This window comes from Gobio gobio (genome assembly GCF_949357685.1).
Source record: "Gobio gobio genome assembly, chromosome: 4".
In the NCBI taxonomy this organism is placed as follows: domain Eukaryota; kingdom Metazoa; phylum Chordata; class Actinopteri; order Cypriniformes; family Gobionidae; genus Gobio; species Gobio gobio.
Window position 1 is genome coordinate 28,601,344 of NC_137100.1, and position 19,148 is coordinate 28,620,491.

The 19,148-nt window shown below is 39.6% G+C and overlaps 1 protein-coding gene across 2 annotated transcripts in view; it reads left to right on the plus strand.

Annotated features, from left to right (window-relative positions):
- edil3a (EGF-like repeats and discoidin I-like domains 3a) overlaps positions 1–19,148 on the plus strand; it is a 295,097-nt gene that overhangs the window by 184,928 nt on the left and 91,021 nt on the right. For both annotated transcript variants that reach the window (XM_079815049.1, XM_079815050.1), the window contains one exon: positions 10,252–10,433. In XM_079815049.1, the coding sequence (XP_079671175.1) occupies positions 10,252–10,433 (182 nt within the window). The remainder of the gene's footprint in view (positions 1–10,251; positions 10,434–19,148) is intronic.

Consider the following 19,148-nt stretch of genomic DNA (forward strand, 5'->3'; position numbering starts at 1 on the left):
AATGCCTTTCCATATGTAGTCTGATTGTGGACAACAGATTAGCCGATTAGCTGTTCAGTAAGGCTTTTAGATACTTAGCATGAGTACATAGGGGGACATGCACATTTGTGTGTGTTGAGAGGGAGTATGAGAAAAAGAAAAAAACAACAACACTAATATCCAGCAAGGAGCCATTCCTAAATAGAGTGACTAATCTTAAAAGCACAAAATATTAAGGAATCCTTGTGAAGACTCTCAACACGTGTTCTTGGCTCGTCTCATGCAGACAGATATAAAGATGTAAGATGAAGTTCTGAAAACCCATTTAAATATTTTTTTTTAAATACAAGTAACAGATGGGAAATCCAGTTTTTCGATTTAGTAGAAGAAATAGATGTACTAAAAAGGAATTGGCAAATTGGAATAAATTGAGGCATTATTCAGAAACCACAGTGGGACATTGCAGTCAAAAAGTGCTATATGTATCTGCTATAAATTGAAATCACATAATAAATGTTAATAAGTGCATGTGTGCCAGTTTGAGGTAATACTTAAACCTTGAAACTCTTGTTTTACAGATATAAAAAAAGGGGGGAAAAGTAAATCATGAATAATCAAAACTGTTTTCTGGTGTTGTGCTTGTGGCTGTATCCATTTTAATCTTAACAAGGAGCTAATTCAAGTTCTTCCTCATTAGCACAAGCACCAAAGATTGAGGTGGCCTTCAACTCAATTTATAGATTATATAGATCTGGTGTGAAATGGATTCAACTGTCACACCGCTGTGCCTGTAGCGTTAGTGATGGCCACTGTCTGTTGGGCTGCTGATGTATGCTGGAAGGTCAGTATAGAGGAGCTGCACGCTGTTGCTGCTGTGGTGGGCGGCTGGCAGGCAACTCATTCAAGATGGTAGATCACACACCGAGCATTGTGTCATCGCAAGTCACAACGCCGCAAGAGAGAAAATCTGAAAATGAAAGGGATCCACTCTTGCTCATACAAAGAGAGACAGAATATCTCTGGGAAATGCTGCCAGTAGTCCTTCACAATATGTAAGCCAAACTGAATGTTGTGTATCAGTGTTAAAGGTCCTGTTCTTCGTGATCCCATTTTTCAAACTTTAGTTAGTGTGTAATGTTGCTGTTAGAGCATAAATAATACCTGTAAAATTATAAAGCTCAACGTTCAATGCCAAGCGAGATATTTTATTTAACAGAAGTTCCCTTTCAAAGCCTACAGCGAACGGCCAGTTTGGACTTCATCCCTGTACATCCTGCTTTAATGACGTCAGTAGAACAGTTTGTCGACTAACCTCCGGCCACAAGAATATGCAAAAAAGGGGGCGTGGTCTTGTTGCTCTCCCACATGGAGAAGAGGAAGTGTTGCGTTCGGTTGCGTTTGTAGTGTGTTTGTCGCCATGTCGTCCAGACGCTGTTATTTTCATCACAGAGCCAAATCACCTTTGTTTGGCCTTCAGGGACGCTGTACTTTGAGCGCATGTATCTCCCCGTTGTGGTAAGAGGCGTGACCTCTCCGGGCAATGTGCGCTAAGCTGCTGTCGAATCACAACACGGGAACCGCTGGCACAATCAGAACTCGTTACGTATTTCTAAAGGAGGGACTTCATAGAATAAGGAAATCTTCGAGCCATTTTTAGGACAGTGAAAACAGCGGTATACAGATAAGTAAATTGTGTGAAAAGTACTGTGTTTTTTTACACGCGAAACATGAACACATGTTATATTGCACACTGTAAACACAATCAAAGCTTAAAAAAAATCAGGAAAAACGGGACCTTTAATAGGACTAATTCAGTTGTCACTAAACCTTTAAATTTCCATCCATTGGAACACAAAAGGAGATGGACAAGGAATGAGAGAATGGTGATTGTAATTGTAAATCTTTAGTCCATATGTTATGAGTCACAGATCAAACGCTATGTCATTATACACAGAAAATCCTCTTTTCTTCATTCAGATCTGCTGTATTAAAGGGTTAGTTCACCCAAAAATGAAAATAATGTCATGTATTCCTCACTCTCATGCCGTTCCACACCCATAAGACCTACGTTCATCTTCGGAACACAAATTAAGATATTTTTGTTGAAATCCGATGGCTCAGTGAGGCCTGCATAGCCAGCAATGACATTTCCTCTCTCAAGATCCATTAATGTACTAAAAACATATTTAAATCAGTTCAAGTGAGTACAGTGGTTCAATATTAATATTATAAAGTGACGAAAATATTTTTGGTGTGCCAAAAAAACTAAATAACGACTTATATAGTGATAACTGATTTCAAAGCACTGCTTCATGAAGCTTCGGACCATTATGAATAAGCGTGTTGAATCATGATTCAGATCGCGTGTCAAACCGCCAAATTGCTGAAATCACGTGACTTTGGCGCTCCGAACCGCTGATTCGATATGCTGATTCATAATGCTCCGAAGCTTCATGAAGCAGTGTTTTGAAATCGGCCATCACTATATAAGTCGTTATTTCGTTTTTTTTGCCGGACCAAAAAAAATATTGTTGCTTTATAATATTAATATTGAACCACTGTACTCACATGAACTGATTTAAATATGTTTTTAGTACGTTAATGGATCTTGAGAGAGGAAATTTCATTGCTGGAAATGCAGGCCTCACTGAGCCATCGGATTTCAACAAAAATATATTAATTTGTGTTCCGAAGATGAACGGAGGTCTTAAGGGTGTGGAACGGCATGAGGGTAAGTAATAATGACATTATTTTCATTTTTGGGTGAACTAACCCTTTAATACAGCCATTCAGAATTGAATTTAAAATACCTTTTAAATTCCAAATCAGTTCTTGAATGTGAACGTGGTGGCAAATATAATGCAGAATTAAAAAGTAAAATATAATTTAAAAAGAAGATACGTGTAGATAGATAGATAGATAGATAGATAGATAGATAGATAGATAGATAGATAGATAGATAGATAGATAGATAGATAGATAGATAGATAGATAGATAGATAGATAGATAGATAGATAGATAGATAGATAGATAGATAGATAGATAATACCCCATAGAGAATCAACAGATCCACACTGATAAACGAGCTGTATGGCATTCGTGAAACATATCTCTTTGATGTTAAAATAGTGAAAATAATTCAACCGGCACGGTATAAAAATAAGACATGGCAAGAGAGAGGGAGAAAAAAAAGAGAGGATAAGTTTTGAGTTTTTTTGTTTTGACATAATTGAACTCTGAATCCACGGATTCTCAGCAAACAGAAATCTGTTGTGACTGTAGGTGTCATAAGTTTATTCTTGTGATGTGCCTGTTCTTTGATTCCTCACAAAACTGTCTTTGTGATTGAGGGATGAAAAGGGAAGAGGCAAAACAGAAACTTCTGACTCCTTCAAACAGCACCAGGCAATTGAGATGAATCAATCGGGAGCTATGGAGTGCCAAGCCTGGGTAAATATTAGTATTGAGCACCCGGGATAAAGAAAAGGCACCTGAAATGTCAAAGCCCAAATTGAATTGAAGATGTATATCTACACGGTGGCCTATGCGCATTTCCAAACAATCAGACCAACTCTAGGAACGTATTCGCTATGCAGGAGAGGAGGGATTCTGAAAAACATTAATACATGTATTTGTGGGGTTACAACCCTGGCAACATTGTTAAATTACACAGAAATGGAGTGGAAAATGAGGGCGCGTGTATTGGTATGGTGTGGTGTTGCTGTGCATTCAGAACAGGCTCTAGGCGGTGGACATTTAGATTATCCATATACGGCAGAACACCAGATGTCATCATGCTCATTTTCTCACCTTATTGTTTGTTTTTTACAACAGTTTCAATCAGACGGGAAACTAGAAAACTGTTTTTATTTTGTGTAGTTGTAAGGTGGTAGTTTCGAACAACTTGACAACCGACAGAAAAGGCAAAAGAAATGTGCTGATGACTCAAACATATATTAATATATTTTTTTTTTAATTGAGATGATAGATAGATAGATAGATAGATAGATAGATAGATAGATAGATAGATAGATAGATAGATAGATAGATAGATAGATAGATAGATAGATAGATAGATAGATAGATAGATAGATAGATAGATAGATGGATAGATAGATAGATAGATAGATAGATAGATAGATAGATAGATAGATAGATAGCTAGATAGCTAGATAGATAGATAGATAGATAGATAGATCCCACACAAACATATAAAGTATGGTGTTCATTTTATCACGAAATTCAAACGATGAATGCCATTTTGACACTGACAGATCGTGACAGATAACTGTATATGCACGTAAGTTCAAGTGGCAGCACGGTGCGCAAGTGAACGCAATCATCTCTTCCTTGTCAAAGAATAAACATGAATCAACATCTGAAGGTATGTTGAGAATACATATTACAATTTACTGAAACGTATCATATGTCATGTAATCGCTCAATCAGTGTTTTCAACGGTGGAAAGACGTCAATAAAACAGTTTGTAAACAATGTCTGTAGCATTACATTTACCTCAGGCAAGTCATTCAGAGTCCACAGCTGGTTAGTTCACTAGAGAAATGTAAAGGTTCTGATGGTAATTTCATGATTTACACCTCTTGACCTTTTGCTCTCATTCATAACCTCATCCTTCCTTTTCAGATTGATGTAGTCAGATTTATGCAGTATTTCTTCAATACACACTTTGTAATGTTTAAAAGTCTTTCAGCCATATGTTAAGAAATGAACAGTTTTTTAACTAGCCAGCCACATAGTAGAAAGTCTGCATCCTGTTCATCTTTGAAAGATTTTCCTTTTATTTTATCTGTCTGGGAAACAGTAGGTTGTCTAACAGCAGGTGTGCTATGTTTCCTGCAACACTGCATTCATCTGGTTTCTGTGTCATTGTAATTTTTTGGTCTTTGGAAACACATGCAGAAATGCTGTCTTCCTCCACAGTTTGTTTTTAATGCTGTGATTATATATATATTTTGATTATATATATATATATATATATATATATATATATATATATATATATATATATATATATATATATATATATATATATATAATATATAAATGATTCTTGAGCAGCAAAATCGGCATATATAAATGATTCTTGAGCAGCAAAATCGGCATATTAGAATGATTTCTGAAGAATCATATGACACCAAAAACTGGAGTAGTGATGCTGAAAATTCTGCTTTGCATCACATAAATGAATTACATTTAAAATATATTAAAATAGAAAATTACTTTACATTTTAATAATATTTCACAAAATATTGTTTTGTCTAAAATAAATGCAGCCTTGGTGAGCATAAGAGACTCGAAGCAAAGTAAGGGCTTGAATAATTTAATCATATTCATAGCTCTTAAGAGGGGAGGTAATGGAGAAATGTCTTTGTAAATCTTGGTGTTAAGTAAACAAACTCACAAACATCCTCTCTTTCCCAGAAGCCTTGGAGGAAGTTCATGTTAAGGATGATGATTCAACATTCCAGTATTGATTTGGTAGATGGGTGACTAATTACTAGAACCTTTTTAAATGGGAACAGACAAGGTTCAGATGTTGAAGTTGCATAAAGAAGGATGTTTGTGATACTAAAGAGGCTCTAAGTGTCTTAGTAATTCCACTGGGACAAAAGGAGAGAGATGCAGAGAGGGGAGAGGGGGGGGGGGGGATTTTCACAAAATCCTGAAAATTGTATCAGCACAATTTTTTCAACATAATATTTATAATAATAAGAAATTCAAATCAGCATATTAGAATGATTTCTGAAGGATCATGTGACACTAAAGACTGGAGTAATAATGCTGCAAATTCAGCTTTGCCATCACAGGAATATATTCAATTTTAAAATATATTAAAATGGAAGATTATTATTTTGATAGTTAATAGTGACCTGTCATTTACTACAGATGAAAATTTGTCATTGGCTAAATCTGGTATAATGCATTAAATGGATTTGTTTAGCATATTGTACATGGTCCCTTTCCAAGTAAAAACTAAAACTAAATTGCGATAATATTGCTGTTTTTACTGTATTTTGATCATATAAATATAGCCATGGTGAGAATAAGAGACTTTTTTAAAAACATTTTACAGACCCCAATCTTTGGAGTGGTAGTACAGTATATTTACAGACAAGAAAAAACAGCCTATTTCTGCTAAATGAAACAGTAAAAACTAAAATAAACCATTGTTTTGGCTAACTTTGGAATTTGACCTTTTAAACTGATTTGACTGGTTTTAAAAATAATTATGCACCATAATGTGATACTGTATACAAACATGCATGTTTTAAGATCCATGTGTTTTACACTTTATCTTCTTTTCCTTAATAGTCTTTTTAAGACGATTTAGGTGGAACCCAGTTGTAAAACATGACTGATTAAATTTTACCATTGAACGTGTGCACATTTAATTTCAGATGATTAAAAACACAAGCTCTAGTTAATGCTCTTTTGTTGTTGAGGTCATTGGCAATGCTTCAACTTTAAGAGATTTGAACATGTTTGCACAGACAGACAGAGAGAGAGAGAGGGGGGGGGGGGAAGCTAAGAGTGAAGTTTTGAACCAAAATAAAAACTATTGAAACTACTGAAAGTTATTTCAGACACTTGTAGAATATCTAATTGCATTACCTTTCCAATGAAATGTTCACACGGCTGAGGTATTTAAGCACAAGCAGACATATAGCCTGTGAAAACACCATGCTGACTTTGAAAGTATAGAGACATGCACCTGAAAGCCTCTTTTTGGAAGAGAGCCTTAAAAATAAACTAATCACACCTTCCAAAGTTGAAGTTTACAGGAGCATGAAAACATGTTCACTTATGACTTATGCGCTGAACCAAAATTAAATAGGAAAAATTTACTGGTAATTTTCTGTCAGGATGTTGTAATTTTATGGACCCCAAAACAACTGTCAGGGTTTCTGAATGAGGGAGGACCCAGGCGTAGAATGAACAATGATGAGATTTATTAACAAGACTATAGACAGGGCACGACAGGTAGATATGTGAAAGTTCAAACAGCAGGGGACAGACAACACGACAGGCAGAGAGGAGGACTACTAAAATCAGTCTAAGGAGACCACAGACTTGAGTACAGCTTGGGAGGAAACACCAGGCAGGATGATGGTGGGAAAAACCAGGCAGGAACACAAGGAACCCCAGGCTTGATGCTTTATGTCTCAGAAGTAGCTCCAGTCTTGGCTGCCAGGCAGTTAGAAACACTGGCCGGGGGAAAACTCAGGGCACAGGGCAGGAATAAACACAAGACACACACAGAGAGACCCAAGAGACAAAAACAACAAGATAACAGACAAAACTAACACCCATGACTAAAGAAAACAAAACCTAAATAACTGGAGCTAGCAAAGAGAAAAATTACATAAATAGCAAATTCTAAAAATGACTGGAACTCAAACAAGACTGCAATCTTACAGGGAACAAGAGATAAAAGAAGTAAAAATGTTAGCAAAAACAAGACAATCTAAAAAATAAGGCTTGGGAGACTAGATCAAAAACAAAGACAAGAACTAGACTAAAAATGCAGGAACAAAGAAAAACTAGAATTTATCAAAAAGGATTTTAAAAAAATCAGACAAGGAAAACTAACTCTAGCACTGACTGACAAGATGAAGAGCACTGCACGCGCGCACACCAGATATGTTCACATGTCCCTGCGGTCCAAGTCAAGTCAAGTCTCAAGTCTTTGAGGTCCAAGTCCAAGTTAAGTTTCAAGTCTCTGAGGTCCAAGTCAAGTCTCAAGTATTTAGGGTCCAATTCAAGTCTCAAGTCAAGTCTTTGTTCTATTTTTAGCATTTTTTTAATAACTGTTATAATTAACAGTGTATTGAACTATCAAAACTGATTACTTTTAAAATTGCACAATAAAGCACACAAAATACTATTTAAATTATGACTATTACTTTCCAGCGTTGTACAAAATTATACCATTTAAAACCAGATATGGGGGGGGGGGGGTGCTGTGTATTTTGAGCTATTTGAGTTGCGGTAGTTTGCTGTAGATCTCAAGCAATGCTGGATAATAGTCTTCCAGTGAGCGCCGGCGGTAACAAAACCTGTGTATAGACAAGCGTTACAGTAAACGACACAAAGAGCAACATTTCCATCTGCATGTCTCGTTTGTGGAAATGAGTCAGACGGGGTCATAAATTGCGTATGAAAGTGTTTGTGCAATCCAGATGCAAATTAACTTGGTAAATCTGTATTATATGCATATGTTAGCAAATAGCCTACTTTGGGGAAAAAAATGAAAAGGACATGGAAATGTGTACTATTTGAAAATGGACCGCAAGCAAGCCTCTGCTGCTGTGCAACACCCTGCAGCTTCCCTTCGGATTCATTGATTGCTTTTCAAATTTAATTTTTTGTAAGGTAAGGCTTGACCATATTGTTACTATTTCTTGCTAATTTATTTAACAGCAGTTTTCTAATGGGTGATGAATTTGCGTGGCTTCAGATGTGTCACGTGCTCGCTGGCTTGGTGTGTTTAGAAATGTTTTGTGATATTTGCTGCTGCAGCACATATTTGTGAATGAATGAATCATAAAAGGTGGCGTTTCGTGCTATCATGTGGGGGTAGTAAATAGAGAACGTAATCGGGAATGCCATGACAAAAGACTTACATTTTTTCCACAAGTCTCAGTCCTCAAGTCCATGTCAAGTCTCGAGTCAAGTCTCAGGTCAATTGTTCACGAGTCCAAGTCAAGTTGCAAGTCATTTTTTTTGCGACTTAAGTGCGACTCGAGTCCAAGTCGCAGACTCGAGTTTACATCTCTGGCGCACACACACGATGAACACAAAGAACCAGCAAAGACATGAGGGAAAGGAGCACAATATCAAGGGACCAGAGCACATGAGGATCAGTTGAGCACTATTGTGAAATGAGGACTAGACCGGTCTAAACAAGGGGGCGTGGTAACAGCAAATAGGAAGGAGCAAGCGGAGGACATGGTACACACAAACAGACACAGCCTTGTGCTCAGGCACAAGACAAACAAAGAAACATTAAACAAGGACAAAACAGACAAGACTGTCAGGGCAGGATCCTGACAACAATGCAATGTGTAATTCAAAATACAGGTCAAACAATTCCTTCATTGTGCCTTATTTTTACAGACTTTTTTTGAAGTATGAACTTCACTATTTTGAAAATGAGAACACCAAGGCCGATATTATCCTTTTATGAAAACAACATGCAAAATGTGATTCCTGCGGGTGAAATCATGTCCCCTGGTGGGACAGTGGAAATCAGCTCATAGGCTGAATGAAAGGAAATCATTTTTGTAACGGAAGAGGAAGAAGAGAGGGTGTCCATTGGAGAGATCTCAGGGGAGGATACAAGCAAGGATAGTGATTCCCAGGGCGATACCAAGGCGGCTGACTCTGGAATGGTCAAAAGAAGCGTCACAGACAGCAAGGAGGCAGTAGAAGAGTATGCTTGATAAGCAAGGTCCATGTATTTTGGTTTTTTTAAGTGATAATAACAGTTTTCTTTGTTTTTTTGCCTCCTTTTGGGCTCAAACACTGTTCGTTGTCATCCATCCAGGTTTTTCAGATTTTCTGTTGCAGTGTTCTCTCCATATTTATGATTCATTGCAGCCTTTAGCCAGTGTCTACAATGCTGCTGTGGATCCTTCACTGCTAACCGAAAATAAATCCCGCTAAACGTTTACTCTGAATTATTGCACCCAGGAACAAGACGACTAAAAGTTTGCTAATAATTATATCCTACTCAAGCAAAAAGGTGCGATTTGACTCTGGTCAAGTCTACCCAATAGGAGTCAATAGGGAGTTGTCTTGGAAGCCAACATCCCAGTGCATTATGGGTGTTAAAGTTTTCCTACATATTTGGCAAGACAACAGCCCTTTTCTCAGTTTTCTCTAGTCACGTAGCACCAATTTAAATATATGTATTTATAAATAATATATAAACAATTTTGCTTGGACAGGCAAGTTTTATTGAAAGCCTATTTTTTTAGGTCTATGGATAATAGACTCAATAAATAAATCTAGCATCCTTAAATAAATAAAGTGACATTATTACACATGTTGTGGATGTGTCTATAAGGATCCAGCATCTTCACATAAACATAAAAATCATGATGTGCAAATAACAAGTTTGTACTATGAGCTGTTGTTATTTGTCAAAACCTTGTTTTATGTAAAGTTGAGCCATGCTGCATGATGCGCTGTCTGTACACTGTAAGTCTAACCTCACCATTTATGTGTCATTTGTGTGTATTGAGCAGAATGTTCCGGTCCACTGGGCATGGAGGGTGGAATCATCTCCAACCAGCAGATAACAGCCTCCTCCACTCACCGAGCTCTCTTCGGCCTGCAGAAATGGTATCCCTACTTTGCCCGGCTGAATAAGAAGGGTCTTGTGAACGCCTGGACTGCAGCCGAGAATGACAGATGGCCCTGGATTCAGGTAACAGATTGACACGGGCAGATTAAGTCTGGATGAAGATCCATCAACAGTGAATGAACCTGTAGTTGGCAGTAATATTTTCTTCCTGACGGCGTGTTAGACTGTTTTTTTTTGTTGTTGTATGTTTGCTTTGATATTTTGTTTCATAGACAAGCCAACTTTTTTAGGTTTAAAGCTTTATTTTGCATCAAATTATATTCTGCTTCATTGACATGGCATACTTTAGTACATATTGCCAAAGCACTGCATAAAGGCATATGTAAAGCAATAAAAATATATATATATATATTATTAATAATAATAAATATATCAATGTTATATAATATATTTTATAATATATATTTTTTATAATATATTTTTACTCCTGTAATGGCAAAGATACATTTTCAGCAGCCATTACACTAAAATTTGCACAATTTAATTAATAGTAAATTCCATCAAATTGAATTGAATAATCTTTAATTTAATTGAATTTAATAATTGATTAAGGATTGTTCAGATATTGAATTAAATTACTCAATGATTATTCAATTCAATCTGATGGAATTTTACTATTAATTAAATTGGTTAAATAATAAAAAAAAAATTTGTTGTACCCCAGTCTTCAGCGTCACATGATCCTTCACAAACTATTTAAATATGCTGATTTGGTGCCCAAGAATTATTAGATTATAATCATTTGTTGAAAACAGTTGTGCTTTTTAACCAAGATTCAAAAGTTTGGAAGTTTTTTTGTTTTGTTTTGTTTTCTTCAGCAGGGAAGCTGTACATTTTGTGGGATCACTCTGTTATTCACTATGTTATCCACTCAAATTCCCACCTTGGCTGCAACTCTGTCAGAAATGTTTCAAAAGCATTTTCCTTTCGCAGAACTGCTTCATGTTAGTCCATTACTGTTGATTGATGGTGATGGCAAACTTACATCTTTGTGTATCAATCCATTTATTTGAGTTTCTTTGGTAGATGGTTTAGTATTCATATGCAGTTTCTTCAGCAGAGAACATTTGATTGATAATGCAGACAATCACACTGGATGGAAGTCTCAGTCCATTTACCTCTAGTTTTACGATGAGTAGCCTCATGTCAACCTCAGATTTATTCTTTAAATGCCTGCTTGTAAAAGACAGAGAGACTGAATTCCTACATTGAATTGATATTCAGCAGGTTGTCTGTGCAGCAGCAAAGTGTAAAACTCTGACCTCTGTGAGGAGCTGAGATGAAATTCGGCTGAAGAAAGAAATAATATGGAGAGTCGGACTGCAGACTTGCGAGCGTAACAAGTTAACCACCGTTTGTGCACTGGTGGTTGCTCGTAGGTAAAGAGTGAGGATTAGAGGTGGAGTGAGAGAGAGAAAGACAAGGAGGAGAAAGTATAAAAAGGGGGAAAAGCATTCAGGGAGTTTGTCTGTCTTTAATGATGCCACTTGGGATGGAGATTTTGGTGCTCTGGAGCTGCTGGGTTAGAACACAGAGAGGTGTGTTAGAAATATCAGATTGGCTTAAGGCCATATGCTGTGGTAGCCGCCACATGACCTCTCTTGATCTCTCGTCACTTAAATCAGAGGCGACATATAGCGTGTCTGTTTATCTGCCTCTCGTTAACACGCTTTTTCCTCACTGTCATTCTTATTCTGTCCTTTCCTGTCATTTATACCTCAGCATAACAGCTGTCTTCAAGCCTTCCGGTGCTGTGGTGGTGAATAAAATGCAAGCTCTAGCATCATTTACAATGGGTGCAATGGGGATGTCTTCGCCACTTTGTGCCAATGTTGTTTTTGTGAACAAATGCAATAATTATTAATTATTCTGCATTTAAATTTAAGAAGTTTTGTGCAAAATGAGACGGGTAAGGGGCTCTTTTAAATTCATGTTTTCCGCCAGTAATTCTTGTAGAAATAAAAAATAGAGACCCTAAAAGAACACTTGGAGACATCATTGCCTCCCTTCAGCAAAAGCTCAATAACTTTTGTTTTGAAGGTGATAGAAAGATTATTTTCCCCAATTAGTTTCCCCCTATATGCTGGGAATCAACGTATAAACGTATAGATCCTACATAAGACTCAAACGCAAGCTTCATAAAACAAAGAAATAAATACATAGAACATTTCATTAAAAAGTGTTTTTTTTCTGTGAAGAAGTAAAGTTATGAACACATACATTAAAATTATGATTTATTCCCCTTATTTTTCTAAAAAAATTTACAAATTTTTGACCATTTTCTCCAATGTATGTGGGTAATATGCTGTTTTAAAATCTAAATATACACCAGAGCTGAAGAGGTAAATATATGGAAATATGTTAGTGGATTAGAACCCAGAATCCCTCATACTCAAGGCAAAAATGTTATCTCTATACCAGTGATTCATCTTTAAGATTAAGCTGTTGATCCATGCATATCCACTGAGCTATAAAATCCCAATACTGACAGTGGCAGATGTAGGAATGAAGTTATGGAATAAAATTCCATTCCAGAGTTCATTTAAGAACTTTAACTGATCAGTGACAATGAGCGCACCCTCAAATCACTGTATAATGAGGACTTACGCCGGCTTCACACCCCACGCGCAAGCAGTGCGTTGGCAGGGCAGAAGCAGTGCGTATAGAGAGCGGGAGCCGCGCGAGCCGATTGTGCATTCACACTGGTGTAAGGCCACTAAAATCTCGCTCCAATGAACGGTAACGAGCTGCGGTTGAAGGTCGCTGCTCGTTCGTGTTTTCTTTCACTGAAAAGACACACACACACAGTCTTTCACTGGCAGCGTTTGTCTCGCGCAGCTGAACCGCGGCTTGTGTATTGCAAATACAGTTGAATATTGTCCATTCTGTCACATTTTCTGGTATTCTCCTCCGACCCCTGTCTGTCTCATGCTTTGATTTATGATGGGCAGCATATATCTGCTGCCAATGCGACAGTGTTCCCCTCTGTCTCATACACACATGCATAGGCTATAACATGTTGTATATAAGTAGTTCACATGATAAATGTAACATTAAAGTTAAGATATGCTTCTAGTTTTAATCGTTTAAACAGGCCTTTGAAGTTTGGGCAAAAACTTCTGGCAGTGTTGTTTTTTCGTGTATTTTATTTTATTTTTTCACAGCGCTGGATGTCATATGGCGATTGTGAAACACACAGACACACACTTCACTACATGATTTTATGTTAAAATGTGTTATTTTTCATGTTAATCAGGTCAGTTTTGATTAAGAACAATCCACTGTGGCTTTAATTCAGCGTGAGCAGCGCGGCAAAAATAGACTCTGCGCCGAAACGATCGCGGCACCGCTGCTTCTGCTCTGCCCCTGCTACGCTCTACTGCACCGCTTCTGCAGGCGGTGTGAATGCTCTAATCTGTTAACATGGGCGCTGAAAAAAATATGCACTGCTTACGCCCTGCTAACGCGTGCAGTGTGAAACTGGCCTTATACGGAGGCTATACATTTTTGTTTCGTGAATTTTAATCTTGTTTCATTTATAACTATAATATTGTTCACCGTTTTAATTTGTGTCTTGAATATACTGTGCTACTCATAGGATCTTTACTTTATCAAAACTGTAAAAGGTCTTGTTAAATTCTTTATCCATAACTTAATCGATATTTGTAAGCTATGCTTTTGCCGTTTTATGATGTCCAAGGTTTGGTTTTCATGTTTTATGGGGACATTCTATAGACAATTATTTTTATACTGTAAAAACTGTATATTCTATACCTTAACCCTAAACTTAAACTTAAACTTAAATAGAAAATGTTCTGCTTTTTACATTTAAAAAAAAAACATCACTATGATTTATAAGCTGGTTCCACATGGGGACCAAAAAATGTACCCCACAAGGACAAGGCTTTCGGATATAGCAATCTTTATGGGGGCATTTTGAACACACTCACACACACACACACACACACACACACACACACACACACACACACACACACATGCAAACAATTATAAAAGTTATTTTATAAATTTTTTCGGAAGTTATCTGTTAAAGCTACTCTGTGTGATATTTTCCCCCATCTAGCGGTGACAAGGTATATGACCATCCAGTGAAGGTTAGTTTCTGTTCTTCTCAATTCCGATTTCGTTTTAACTCCTACGGTGGCCGATTTAGTCCAAGATTAACATGGTTTCCAGTTCGACCTCGTCCACATTCGACACGGTGCCATCGAGTGTTAAAACGCGAAAAGGTATGTCCCTCTTTGGCTTATGTATGTAACATCCTGACTGTATGTCCCCAAAGGGACACCGTAGCCCTCGGGCAAGATCCCGGTGATCTCGCGAGACTGGGATTACCTAGGTTGGCGAAATAAACAAAAAGTTCTGAATGCCTCGTGTGAGCGTCAATCATTTAATGAAAGCTAGTTTAGCCAGTGTGCAAACGAACGAATATTACATGGTGTCAGAGTAGAGGATTTAATACGCAAATATGGATAGTTTCGGCGTCCCAGCACCCAAGATGGATTGGGATTCAGCTAATTTACCGGAAGCATGGCGGCGTTTCAAACAGCACGCAGAGCTAATATTTTCCGGACCCTTACGGGAAAAACAAGAACAAGAAAAATGCAGCTACCTCCTTTTATGGATCGGGGAGAAAGGACGGGACGTTTTCAACACATGGACACTAACAGATGAAGACGCAAAGAAACTGAAAACATACTACGATAAGTACACTGCATATCTCACACCAAAGTCTAACCCGATCTACGCAAGATATCGTTTCCATGAGAAAACGCAAGGAGATGGAGAAACTTTTGAACACTTCGTCACGGAGCTAAAGCTGTTAGTTAAGGACTGTGGGTACCCCAACAGCGACGAGATGGTACGAGACCGCATTGTGTTTGCTACAAACTCGCCGCGAGTGCGGGAGAAGTTGCTTAGCCACGGCGCGGAGCTAACGTTAGATCAAGCCATCGACATCGCGCGCTCACACGAGATAGCACAAGTCCAACTCAAAGATATGATTGGAGGCAGAGACCTCAATACTGACGCTGTACACGCCATAAATAGAAAACCGGAGCACAGACGAACACACACGAGCTACAAAGCCAGGCCGAGAGAATTCGCCACTGCACACAGAGATTGTGACCGATGTGGAGGCCCGCACACTACTAAAGACGGCGCCTGTCCAGCCAAAGGCAAGCAGTGCATGAAATGCAGAAAACTCAACCACTTTGCAAAAGTCTGCAAATCAAAACAACACACAAACACCCATACAAGAAAGGTGATACACGCTGTGGATGAAGACACCGAAGATGAGCAGGTAGAACTTTTTATTGATGGTCTTACAACTGAAAATACAGGAAAATGCAACGAACAAGCTTATGCTGATATCGAAATCGGAACTCAGAAAATTAAATTCAAAATTGACACTGGTGCACAGACCAATGCAATTCCTGTACACGTATTTGAAAGACTGTTTAGAGATACTGCCATAAAACAAGCCACTCAAAAGATCTCCGGCTATGGTGGTGAGTTCCTAAAAGTGAAGGGCACCTGTCATCTGAAGTGCAAGTACAAAAATACCTCCATCGTGCTGGAATTTTACATAGTAGACACTAAAGCACCGCCCATTCTAGGAATGAGAGCTAGCCTAGACCTTAAGCTAATTAAGCTGATACTGGCTGTGGCTGAGGATGAAATGAAGCCATGCACAGACACAGACAGCCTTCTTAGAGAATACACAGATGTGTTCCAGGGCATAGGAGAGTTCCCAGGGGAGTGCAACCTCCATGTCGACCCGTACGCCACACCGGTAGTATACCCCCCACGACGAGTACCAATCGCCCTGCGAGACAGACTAAAAAAGGAGCTTGACAAGATGGAAGAGAGCAACGTGATCTGCAAAGTGACAGAGCCCACAGAATGGGTCAATGCCCTCGTAGTTGTAGAAAAACCCCAGACTGGCAAGCTGAGAGTCTGCCTGGATCCCAGAGACCTCAATAAGGCAATACAAAGGCCCCACTACCCCTTACCAACTTTAGAAGATGTCACCACAAAGCTCGCTGGAGCAAAGTACTTCAGCGTCCTTGACGCCAGATCAGGCTATTGGGCCATAAAGCTGAGCACAGAGTCATCCCTGCTAACAACGTTTAACACCCCCTTTGGCAGATACAGGATACAGGTTGAGGCTGCCGTTCGGAATCAATTCAGCTCAAGACGAATTCCAAAGGCGCGTTGACGAGACTTACGAAGGCCTCCCAGGGGTAGCCGCCATTGTCGATGACATACTTGTCTTCGGCAAAACAAAGCTTGAACATGACAATAACCTCAGGGCCATGCTGCGACGCACAAGAGAAAGAGGGGTAAGGTTAAATCCCGACAAATGCCAAATAAGTGTATCAGAGGTCAGTTACTTCGGACACACACTCTCGAGTGAAGGCGTCAAGCCGGACCCGGCGAAGGTGAAAGCAATACAAGAAATGCAGCCACCCACAAGTAAAGGGGAGTTGGAAACCATCCTCGGGATGATTAACTATTTGGCCAGATTCGCACCACGGCTCTCTGAGATAAATGCACCACTACGTCAACTACTGAAACAGGACAGTGAATTCCTATGGGACAAAAACCACGACGAAGCATTCGCGCAGACGAAAAAACTGATAACACATAACCCCGTGCTCGCGTACTTTGACCCCCAGAAAGAACTGAGACTCCAAGTAGACGCATCAAAATGTGGCCTCGGCGCTGTCATGCTCCAGGATGAAAAACCCATTGCCTACGCGTCCAAGTCACTCAACAGCACCGAAGTGAACTACGCTCAGATAGAAAAGGAGCTGTATGCAGTTTTATTCGGATGTAAGCGCTTCCACGAGTACATGTACGGCCGAAAAGTGATCGTAGAATCGGACCACAAACCTCTAGAAGCAATCCTCCGAAAACCGCTGGCTGCAGCACCACCGCGGCTACAGAGGATGATATTACAGCTACAGAAGTACAACATCCACATCATCCACCACCCCGGAAAGGACATCCCAGTGGCCGACACCTTGTCCCGGAAGTCCATCGAGCACCAAGACAGCAGCCTCATGGAGAGCATGGAGGCCCAAGTACACACACTCATAAGTACTGTTCCAGTAAGCGACAGCAAACTACTGGAGATCAAAGACGCTACAGCACAAGATATACAGCTCACCAAACTCAGAAGAACGACACAAAACGGATGGCCTGACGAAAGGAGGAAATGCCCGCCCAGCATCCAAGAATATTGGAATCACAGAGATGAGATTTCCGAAATGGAAGGAATACTATTCAAAGGTGAGAAAATCATAGTCCCACAGAGCCTTAGAGGAGACATGATTCAGCGCATACACGCAGGGCACATGGGCGTGGAGAAAAGCAAGCACAGAGCGCGAGACCTCCTGTTCTGGCCCGGGATGGGCAAGCAGATAGAAGCGACAGTAGAGCAGTGCAGTATATGCCAGGAACGACGAGATGCCAACCCCAAAGAACCCTTGCGGTCACACGACATACCTGAGAGACCATGGCAAGTCGTGGGTACAGACCTCTTCACGTGGAACACCCAAAACTTCATCGTTATTGTAGACTACTACAGTAGATTCTTTGAAATGGAGCGGCTTACGAGCTGCACCTCACTGGCAGTAATCACCAAACTCAAGTCTGCATTTGCTCGTCACGGCATCGCAGAGACGGTCATCAGTGACAACGGACCATGCTACAGCTCTGAGGAGTTCCGCCGTTTCGCAAACACGTGGCACTTCACCCACACCACCACAAGTCCGCGTTACCCACAGAGTAACGGCCTCGCTGAAAAAACTGTCCAGACAGCGAAGCGCATCCTGGACAAGGCAAAAGACGGAAACACAGACCACTACCTCGCCTTGTTGGAATACAGGAACACTCCAGTGGACAACCACCAATCACCTGCACAACTTTTAATGAGCCGACGACTACGCTCCATACTTCCAGCGACCAGTAGGCATCTGCAACCACAGGTAGTGCCCCAGAAAGCCGTTCACGACAGGCGAAAAGCATGCCAACACCGACAACAAGTTTACTTCAATAGAGGCACCAAGCCACTGCCCCACCTACCTGTTGGCACACCCATCCGTTTCCGTCAGGAGGATGGCTCCTGGAGACCTGCAACGGTAACACAACATGCACACACACCCAAGAGCTACCACATACAAACAGGAGACGGACAGACTCTCCGACGTAACCGCTGGCACCTCCGCGAAAGCAGAGACGCCCAAGGCGCCAAAGACACACAACATACACACACACACACCGACAACACACAATCACCACATCCTGAAATTGCAGACCACCCACGACCAACAAACCAACAACCGGCCAACTACACAACAAGGTCTGGCCGTATATCCAGGCCAAGACAAGTCCTCGACTTATAATGTAAAGGGTGTAGGCGGATCGCTGCCCTCACAAAAAAAAAAAAAAAACAATTTGTTAAACTGTTGTATTTGAGTACTTACTGTTGAAAAAAAAGAAAAAAAAATTGTTAAACTGTTGTATTTGAGTACTTACTGTTGAAAAAAAAAAAAAAGGGAAAACAGAGTCCACCTAATAGTCACATAAAGCCTACAAGAAAGGAAAGCCTTACTTTATAATGAGAACACTATTGACTTGTTTACACCCATGGCTCATGTCATTTAACTGATGACTGTACCTGTTTACATTACAGCAATGGCACTAAGGACCACAGAATGTATTTTTCATACTCTCTATCGTGCATAAAGC